Source organism: Notolepis coatsorum (genome assembly GCF_963971535.1).
Source record: "Notolepis coatsorum genome assembly, chromosome: 7".
Classification (NCBI taxonomy): Eukaryota; Metazoa; Chordata; class Actinopteri; order Aulopiformes; family Paralepididae; genus Notolepis; species Notolepis coatsorum.
Genome location: NC_140171.1, coordinates 121299792 through 121309904, shown reverse-complemented (window position 1 = coordinate 121309904; position 10113 = coordinate 121299792). Strand labels below are relative to the sequence as shown.

General features: G+C 45.0%; 1 protein-coding gene across 1 annotated transcript; it reads right to left on the bottom strand.

The window, feature by feature from the left end:
• Positions 1-5264: 5264 nt before the first annotated feature.
• LOC311232076 (keratin, type I cytoskeletal 19-like) lies at positions 5265-9863 on the bottom strand. The gene is made up of 8 exons (XM_084318758.1): positions 9324-9863; positions 8597-8679; positions 8308-8464; positions 7881-8042; positions 7500-7625; positions 6341-6561; positions 5650-5663; positions 5265-5542 (listed from the first exon to the last, which is right to left on the bottom strand). Exons 1-8 carry the CDS (start codon positions 9786-9788, stop codon positions 5499-5501), a joined length of 1272 nt encoding a protein of 423 aa, XP_084174884.1. The 5' UTR covers positions 9789-9863; the 3' UTR covers positions 5265-5498.
• Positions 9864-10113: the final 250 nt, after the last annotated feature.

Below are 10113 nucleotides of genomic sequence, written 5' to 3'. Positions count from 1 at the left end.
TTTTAGTATTGATTTCCTTGTGTGTCCCGTGGTCTGCTGGGCCAAGAGAACAATAATAATAATAATAATAATAATAATAATAATAATAATAATAATAATAATAATAATAATAATAATAATAATAATAATAATAATAATAATAATAATAATAATAATAATAATAAAATAATAATAATAATAATAATAATAATAATAATAATAATAATAATAATAATAATAATAATAATAATAATAATAATAATAATAATAATAATAATAAATGTTTAGACATTCAAAGCGCTCCCCACAATGTAGGGTGGAAATTGCCTCCTTCACCACCACTGGTAGCACCCAACCACTGACACCAGGCACACATCACACAATGGCTGAACAGCTCAGGAGACAGGGATTGATATCAGCCAATTAAGGGGAAGGGATGATTAGGTGGTCTTTATGTCAGAGACCTGATTGGGAATTTGGCCAGGAACGTCGGGGAACCCCCTACTCTTTGCGGTAGGCGTCCTGGGTTCTTTAACGATGAGATTCAGTCAGGACCTCAGTTTAGCGTCTCATCCGAAGGACGGAGCATCTAAACAGATAATAGTGCGGGAGTCACTGATGACCGGCTCTGGACATATTGGGTTGTTTATTAAAAAAAATACAAATTATTTTAAATTGGAAGCAGCATAAACCAGCCTGCTTCTCCAGGGAGTCTTGGCCCCTGCTGAACATGGAACGGGCAGCTTGCCTATTTTGTTTTTTTATCTACTTTTTCTCCTCCTTTTTTCTGTATTTTTTCTCCCATCCCAAAAAAAGACAGGCATAAAATAAGCAGACGTATAAAATCACAGTTTTTCACATTAGGATCTAACATCCCAATAGGCCACCTTGTTTAAGGTTTGATTCTGTTTTAAAAATAGACAATAATAAAAAGAGTAAAATAGAATAGACAGAGTAAAATAGTGCAATGCAATACAATTGTAGAATATAATAGACAGACAAAATTATGCAACAGTGCAATATAATACGTAATATTAAATGTCTTAAAATAATCCTTAAAAATAATTGTATTACTGTACCTATTTATACTATGTTATCCCTAACACTGATACACACACCTCTCTGCACAAGGCCTTCCTCAATGTCACATTCCATAGCCATTTTGGTCGAGCTCCGTTGTCTGAAGCATCTGCAACAAAGAAGCCTTTATAAGGAGATCTAATGTGTCACTGCAGTTCAGGGGTGTAATTATAGTATGAAGCTGAAAGTAAATTATGTATTAAGCTACTACGTTTGGAGATGGACTGGAACAAGCATTTACAATGAGAAATTGTTTGCAGATCAGAATGACTGAATACATAAACCTGGAAAACCTATGCCGTCACAAGTTAATTCACTTTAATATGAGGTCACCTGTCTGATTGATTGATTGATTGATTGATTGATTGATTGATTGAAAACTTTATTAACAGATTGCAGAATGGGTACAATACAGTATGACTCAATACAAACAACTGTCTCTCTCTGAAAACCCATGCCTTTGTAGCACCCTGAAAATATGGCTATTATTCAGAAGTGCTGACTTGCCTTTTATCTCCCCTGGTGCACCAAGACATACTAACTAGTGTTCATTAATATTCCCTCGAACAATGACGCGGACTTCTCCTTCTTCTACCGGCTGGAATATGGATTATGAACAGTAACACTGGGCCATATTCTTTCATCCAGTGCTTCCCTGTGGGGCTAGTTGGCGGTACCAGCAGGGGGCGCGGTGGCAGGCAGAGAGCGTACGAGAGAGACGGGAAAGGAAGCAAGCCAATGGAGACGGAAGGGGGGAGAACAAGCCTCTTCGACAGTGGACTTGGATGTGATCGGTCGTGTCTTGACGGAGCCCCGTGGTGTACCACACGAGTGAACGTATTGAACTTGAGTATATTACGGGTTATCCTAGAAAAGTAACCGTAGGGGAGCGTTGCATGTTTTCCCCACTGAATAACCCTAGTGATACAACGAGTTATCCTAGAAGAAATGCGGTATAGCCAAGTGTGGCTTAAGTTAAAGATATTCCCTCTAGTGAGGTGCCCCGCCAGCGTGGCTTGAAGAAGACCGGTGTTTAGAGACACCCTGCGTCATTATATATCACGGCTAGCAGGAGGGCTGTTTGGGACCCTAAGAGTAGCTTCAGTTAAGGTAGGGCCAGGGTGTTGCTGCGCGTCTATCCAGCACCGGCCATCAACAACCAGTCTTCGCCGGCGTGGATGTCTGCTCTGCACCGGCGGTCTTCAGCCCAGCACGGGAATTCTTCCCGTCCAGCAGAGGCGCCATCATCCAGCACACGCTCCCAGCCCGCTACTGCTTCCTCTGCTCCAGCCCCGCTTGCTAGTGCCCGCGACGAGAGCGTTCGACGCCATCTTGCTACCCCGAACAGTGGTGGCGCGGCGAGGACGCCATCTTGGTTGAGTACAGTAGAGCGCCAGTGCTCCGGATCTTATTGCAATTGTAATGCTTATTGTAATGCGGCCTACGGGCGAAGCTAACGTTGCTAAATCCAGTTCATAGGGGTACCCCATACACATTATATGCCGGCATTAGTATAGGACTTTTGTTTTGGTACAGTGGGCCCACATTTTTGATTTCCTTTGAGTGTGATAACGTGTTGGTTCTTTAATAATAATTTCCCATCTAATCAACCCTTTCCCAGTGGGGAGGTTACAGACCTGAGGTATTATTCCTACCATATAATTAAAGCCTGATAGCGGTATTATACATGGTACTGACCCAGACGTGGGTGATGAGTCAAATACATTAAAGTATATTATTCCTGGTGCTAACACAGAGGTATGTGTAGAATATACGTGTACATAAGGTATTGAGTTACAACTGAGCAGTAGTAGGATTTCATTCCATTGGACCACTCCTATTAAACTTTTGTACTCAAACGTACCAATTAACATAAAAACATTAGATGGGATTCTGTGTGCGTGTCCATTACTGTGCACAGTATTAGCTATTTTGGTGTGGGTAACGCTACTATAATTAACCCCTTCCTATTCCACCTTTCCCTTTTTATTGTAAGGTTTCTAGTGTCACTGAGGGAGGGTACTGCTTGCGGGGGGAACCAAGTTATTTATTTACAATTCAGTCACTAGGTGTGGGAGGGTTAAAGGGAGTAATTAGGGGAAGTGAGAGCGTGTTGGGGAGTACTGCTGACCGCCCTGGAAGGGAGAGGAAGACCAGAGTAAACCCCGGGCCCCATCCACTCCCACTGCCAGCCTCCAGTTGAAGCTCCAGACCCAAAGACGGAGGTGCAGTCAGACGGAGCTCTACTGTGTCTCGCTACCCAGTGACTGTGCACACCCGTTCCCACGAAGCAGGGATAATCCACCCTGCTACACCTTCATAACCAATAATTGTAAATGAAAACAAAAGGGGTTTCTAGACAGTGAAAAATCGTCATTGGTTAACGTGTTACAGTGTTGCTCCATTGCATTTTTCAAGTTTTATCTAGAGATGTCATGGTTAATCTCTGAAACACATCCCTTACAGATAGAGTCTCTGCCTCTCTCTCTCACTCTCTCTCTCTTTCTCACTCTCTCTCTCTCTCTCTCTCTCTCTCTCTCTCTCTCTCTCTCTCTCTCTCTCTCTCTCTCTCTCTCTCGCTCTCACTCTCTTATACAAACACCACATGAGCACCCAAATTCCTGCAAGCCTCTCCCACAAAGACAGAAAGTGACACCGATGATTGAAAAGCCCCACTCCAACATGTTGTTTCATCATAGGCGTGTACAGGCTACCCAGGGACACTTAAAACAAAAAGGGGGGGGGGAAGCTAACTTTCTTAAAAGTCCAGAGGAGTCACATACTGGATAAAGGTCTGGCCTGTGGGAGAAGGGGCCTGGGCTTGGTCCTTCACCAGACATGAGGGTCTGATCTCGATGAGTGCCCTGCATAAAATACAAAGACTTCTGGCGCCATGTGTCTCTCTGGCGTGACTTTCTGGTTAAATTACATGTTGAAATGTTCTTTTTAGGGCACTCCATCAAGCAGAAAATAGATGACATCAATATCTAACACAATATTTCTTATTTGTTTTTTTCCACTAAGTGCACTCAGGGACATAGAAGGACTGTGTACGCCACTGTGTGTCAGGACACCTTAAACAGGAAACCTGCTCTCAATCAAAGCCCACAAACGGGAGCAAAGTGCAGCGCCTCCTCCTGATAGCAACTCCCCCTCCAATGACTCTCTCTTTGTTCAGCCGTGTTTGCCTGCCCGGTCACCGCTACGGCAATAAGTAGTTTGTGTACTTGTTACTATAGCGACGTGAGAGAGCCAGACACACTTCATGTAATGTTGAAATCTTCCAGGGCAAAGATTAGTCAGCCAGTTGGGCGAGTCCTGTTTAACCCCCACACTGTGCCACACACACACACCACACCTTCCACTCTGTGGAGAACTTGCACTTTTATTTCTTCGTAATGACGCACTCTGCATTGAATATTGTGGCGGAATATACCCGGATCAACGAATGTACTTAGTCAAATATAGACTTGGTTAAACACAGGTTTATTATACCCAAATAGGTACAAGTAGATCAGAGTTATAGCGGATGACTCAACGGAGACACTGGCCTGATGTGTCCCCATAGGAGAGCTCCCAGAATCCAGTGAGACGTAGGACTTTATAGTGGAGAGAGAGGAATTCTGGGTAGAATGGCTCAGGATTGGATTGGAAGTTGGCCAGGAGGGGGGAGGGGTGGTATCAGGTGAGACAAAAGGTGAATGGGGAGGGTTGGAACATGACTGGGAGATTGTTTCAGGGGGGGTGGGGATCATTATTCCACAATATGAATCTCTAAACTTGTGTTTGCAGTGTCCCCTTCTCACACTATGTAGAGGCGCTGTCCTGCACCGTGTGCGTCTGTTGTGAACTGAAAGTGTTCCTGTCTTTCTCAGCACCAATATCACCAAGTCTAATTTATTGTGCATGCTGTGTACTCGGGGGCAATAAAGGTGACTAATTTATTGGTGTTTGAGTTTAGTCAGCAGCAAAGCAAGACCTTCTTTTTCAGAGAGCTTCACCTCAATGTCCCCTAGTAATATTTTCCGTGGTGGAATTTGTAGCCAGTAGCCATTGTTCACAACACCACTGTTATATAACATAGACCCCCCCCCCCTACTGACTACTTTCTAAACACATGGACATGATGGAAAAAGGCCAGGTCACAACTGGTTATCAACTTTTCCAAAAATCTATTTTCATAAATCACTCACAGAGACAGGAACTTATATTCACAGACAGATTTATTTTCAGAGACAAGTCACACACCCACACACACACCCACACACCTACATACACATACACAGAACATACATTTTCATATCATTACTCCACGGGTGTTTAAAGTGGCAACTTTCTTCATCTCTTGCAACAGCTCCTGACGTTTTAAGACTTTGTGCATGTGTGTGTGTGTGTATGTTCTGAGAACATTCTGTTCTGCCGGTTGGGAGTCCTGGCTCCTAGGAGCGTATTGTGGTGGATGTGATTGTGGTCTTGGAGCCCCCTGTAGAAAGAGAAAAACAGTTTTATAGCAGTGCTTGTTATATAATCATTTCCCTGAATAAGTGTGTGTTGTGCAAAGTTGTTTGTATAAACAGAAACGTTATTTACCTGAACTGATGGGCCTAAGGCGAGGGAAGGACAAAGAGAAAAGGAGAGAATTATGACTTTGAGTGGCATGTGTTGAGTGGCATATAGCCTAAACATATGACAAGGGTTCTGTGCATTGCTTTCTATATAGCCTAAACATATGACAAGGGCTCTGCGCATTGGTTTCTATATAACCTAAACACATAAGGGCTCTGCGCTTTGCTTTCTATATAACCTAAACACATGATAAGGGCTCTGTGCACTGCTTTCTATATAACCTAAACACATGACAAGGGCTCTGTGCACTGCTTTCTATATAACCTAAACACATGATAAGGGCTCTGCGCATTGCTTTCTATATAACCTAAACACATCACAAGGGCTCTGTGCATTGCTTTCTCCTAAATATATGACAAGGGCTCTGTGCATTGATTTCTATATAACCTAAATATATGACAAGGGCCCGTTGTCCTCAAATGGACTATGTGCATCAAGACTATTGTGACATCACTGTAGACCAGTAGACCACCCAGCTTATTTCATTGCGTGCCAACACCCAACATTTCAGATTGGTTTCCAAACCGGTAAGAGGGTTTTGATGTTTGGAGGTTTCGGATCATGGGGTAATCTGGAGAACGGCAAGTTTATGCACCTATAGTCCCTCTGACTAAAAGACTCAAGACAGTAGCGTATATTATGTTATCATCGCTACCTGATCTCCTCTGTTTCCAAGAGGCTCCTGTAGGTGGCGATCTCCTGCTCCAGTCTGCTCTTGATGTCGAGCAGCATCCTGTAGTCGTGACCCTGCTGTTCGATGCTGCCGCGCACGTTGCCCAGATCCGATTCCAGCATGTTGATCTGGTTCTGGAAGCCTGCTAGCATGGCACTGTACCGGCCCTCTGTCTCTCCCAGCGTGTTCTCCAGAGCTGCTTTCTGTTGGGGAGGCAGGCAGGAGAGAAAGGCTTAATAATGATGTGAAGAAACTCTCTGCACATACACTCTCATTTGCACGTGTAAACTATTTAAAAAAGGATACAATGTGTCATAGAAGCAAACCAAAGTGCAATGCATATGGGCTGCCACTAGGGGCAGAGTGGCTAACCATGAGTGAGTGAGTGAATGAGTGACTGAATGAATGAATGTGAATGAGCAACGGCAATCATTTCCGACAATTCAAAGCAACAATGGGTTTCTCTCAATGAAGCGGATTAACTGTATTTAAATTGAATATGCTGGTGTTTGCATGTTACTGAAATAATGGTTTTTCTAAAAACCTGGGTGTGTTGTTCATCAGCACAGAAGGATATTGGAGGGAGATTTGGCAAATGCTTTTTGTGTTGTTCAGCTTTAGATTACTTTGCTGATTCAAGTAATGCTATTAAGTGCCTCAAGGCCCAGGGTACTGGGGTGTATATTATCCGCAGGGTAGTGCGGAGTGATGAACCCCAGCTGGGGCATTTTGAATGGTCCGCTGCTGCATTCCTTTGGCCTTATTCATGCTCTCTTCTAACTCCCAGGGCTAAGAACAGATGTGTTCCAAAGTGCTCGGCTTAGCTAGAGAGAGCCCTTCCCATCTCCTCATATCTTATCACTCTCTCTCTCTCTCTCTCTCTCTCTCTCTCTCTCTCTCTCTCTCTCTCTCTCTCTCTCTCTCTCTCTCTCTCTCTCTCTCTCTCTCTCTCTCTCTCTCCCTCTGTCTTGCAGCAATTCCTCCTCATTTCTTTCCCCATCCCTCCTCCCATATCTATCTCACTCCCACCACACCACCACCCCAACCCCACCCCCCCACCACTTCTCCTTTGACGGAACAGGGATACAGGAGGTTTTGCTCAAATAAGGCAAGATGTCGGCTCGTGGACGGATTGTCTTACCATACTGAGCTGAGACTGTAACTCGATCTCCAAGCCCTGCATGGAGCGCCGCAGGTCGTTGATCTCTGTCTTGGACGTCTGGACGACCTCTGTGGTCATGGCCACCTCCTTGGAGAGCACCGCCGACTGGAACGATAAACAAAGACGTCAATTAGAAGAACTCTTTGTTTAAATCTCAGCGCAGACCTCTGGGGGGGAAAAACAGTGTCATCTGCCTACTTTCACAGCGATTACAGATAAGTACGATAACTGTCAGTTATCACAGTTCTGACTGCTTACTGTACACAGGGATTAACTGAGTGGGCGTTGAGGGATTTTCAGATGGGGTTTATTCTATATCTCTGTCTGTTGCTTTCCCCCCTGTTTCTCTCCTGGTTTTACCTTGTCGTTAAACCATGCCTCCTGGTCCCGACGGTGTTTGTCGGTGATCCCTTCGTACTGGGCGCGCACCTCGTCCAGAATCTTGTTCAGGTCCTGCTGGGGTGCGGCGTCCACCTCCACGTTGATGCTGCCGGTGAGCTGAGAACGCATGGCTTCCAGCTCCTGTGATTTAGAGAGAATAACCATTAGAGTCAGCGCTGGGGTAGAACAAGGCCTCAACATCACATGTCTTTATGTCTGTGATCAATGTTTGGAATTCTCCTGGTTTTCCACACGATTAAATACAAAAATAATTTTCAAAACCTTTTCACATCGTTTGTGATTCTTCTTCTTCTTTTTTTTTACAGTGTATAATCTGATTTTCACACACAAGGATGAACTATTCAATGTGAAGTTAGGTAGGAGTCGCGCAAGCAGCAGCACCCACCTCGAGGTGGTTCTTCTTGAGGTAGGCCAGCTCATCTTGCAGGCCCTCGATCTGCATCTCCAGGTCAGCCTTGGTCAGTGTGGTCTGGTCCAGCAGGCGACGCAGGTTGCCAATGTCGGCCTCCACCGACTGGCGCATTATCAGCTCATGCTCGAACCTGAGGGTTGTGGAAGGAATGAGAACACCGGCGTGAGGCATTTCAAATGACGCTACTATAACGTATACGTGTTTCTTTCCTTCTTTTAACAACGAGAGGGATGGATGAGGTGGAGGATTGCGCCTCGCTTACTTGGTCCTGAAGTCATCAGCAGCCAGTTTGGAGTTGTCAATCTGGAGCAGGATGTTGGCATTGTTGACAATCCCACCATTGATCTTAAAGAAGAGAACACAATTGGTGACCGGTCAGTATAGATAGATATAGATATAAGATATAGATGGACGTTTTTCTTTTAAACAATAGAATGTTTTAGGTGACACTGGTTTAGATTTTGATATGTTTATCACTGCTAATAAGGTTTAACTGCTTAACTGTGTTTAACTGCTGCCAAATTCCATGACTTATCGATGCTCATAATAATGTCTTAGCTATATCAAAAGCATCATCTACTGAACATGTGAACCAGCTATTGTCTTCAGTATCTTCTAGAATCTCTACCTGGTGAGTTCCTTTTCTAATATATGTTTGCATAATTTGTTTATTGTAGTCAAGTCAAGTCAAGGCAAATGTTCCTTTATTATTCTCCTTGGGGAAATTCAGGTAGAACATAATAATACATAATAATAATAGTAGTAGAATGGCAGTTTCTGGCATGGCAGTTTGATTAAAGCAATATAGACAGCAGGAGTTTTATGAGCAAGAGAACAATAGACCATGCATGAGTCTGCAGTTTCAATTAAATGACTAAATGACTAATTGGTAACCTTACTCTGACGGTGAAAATGTCTATCCTTGATAATCATTAACAGACAGTGCGGCGAACAGTTCTGTGAGTAATCATGGCTGGTGTGAACTCTACCTTGTCCTTCAGGTCGTTGATGATGGCCCAGTGATGGCTGTAGTCTCTCTCTGCTGCGGGGCCCTTCTTCGCCAGGTAGTCCCTGATCTGGATCTCCAGCTGGGAGTTGGCTGCTTCCAGGGAGCGCACCTTCTCCAGGTAGGAGGCCAGGCGGTCGTTCAGGTTCTGCATGGTGGCCTTCTCGTTCAGGTGGATGCTGCTCTGATCCACGGCACCAGACAAGTCGAAGCCGCCACCGCCTGACCCATAACCGCCGCCGTAACCAGCGCCGCCGCCATAACCAGCGCCGCCGCCGCCGCCATAACCGGAGGACACCATGGACCCTCTTGAGGAGGAGATACGGATGTTTCCGCTGCTTCCATAGACGCTGTGGGCCTTGGGGGCACTGGAGACGTAGCCCACGCGGCGGGAGCTGACCATGGAGCTGGGGCCCATGCTGGTGGTCATTGAGCGTTGGCTGAACATGTTGACCGTTGGGGCGGCTGTCTGCTGGTCAGGAGAGGAGATGAGAAGAGAGGACCGTTACACAGCTGCACTTATCAGCACTGTGGAGTTTGATAGAGGGAGGCTGGCTCTTAATATACTGCCTGCCCCGGGGATGGGCCTGGGGGGCGGGGTGGAGCATGAGGGGAAGAAGGGGGGGTAGCGGGAATAGAGGGAGTTTGACTTTACAGCTCTGTCATAGACTTGGCACCAATACAGTCTGTTTGCCTTTATGCCGAACCGCCGTTCTGTTGCTGTCCAACCCTGTGAGGAAACTGTTATGGAATGTCTGTGTATCTGTGGGAGA

Coding starts and splice junctions, on each gene's coding strand:
- LOC311232076 (XM_084318758.1), bottom strand. CDS start 9,788: ATGTTCAGCCAACGCTCAATGACCACCAGCATGGGCCCCAGCTCCATG. Junction 8,043..8,307: donor TCAAGAAGAACCACCTCGAG/GTGGGTGCTGCT, acceptor TCTAAATCACAG/GAGCTGGAAGCCATGCGTTC. Junction 7,626..7,880: donor AGGCATGGTTTAACGACAAG/GTAAAACCAGGA, acceptor TTATCGTTCCAG/TCGGCGGTGCTCTCCAAGGA.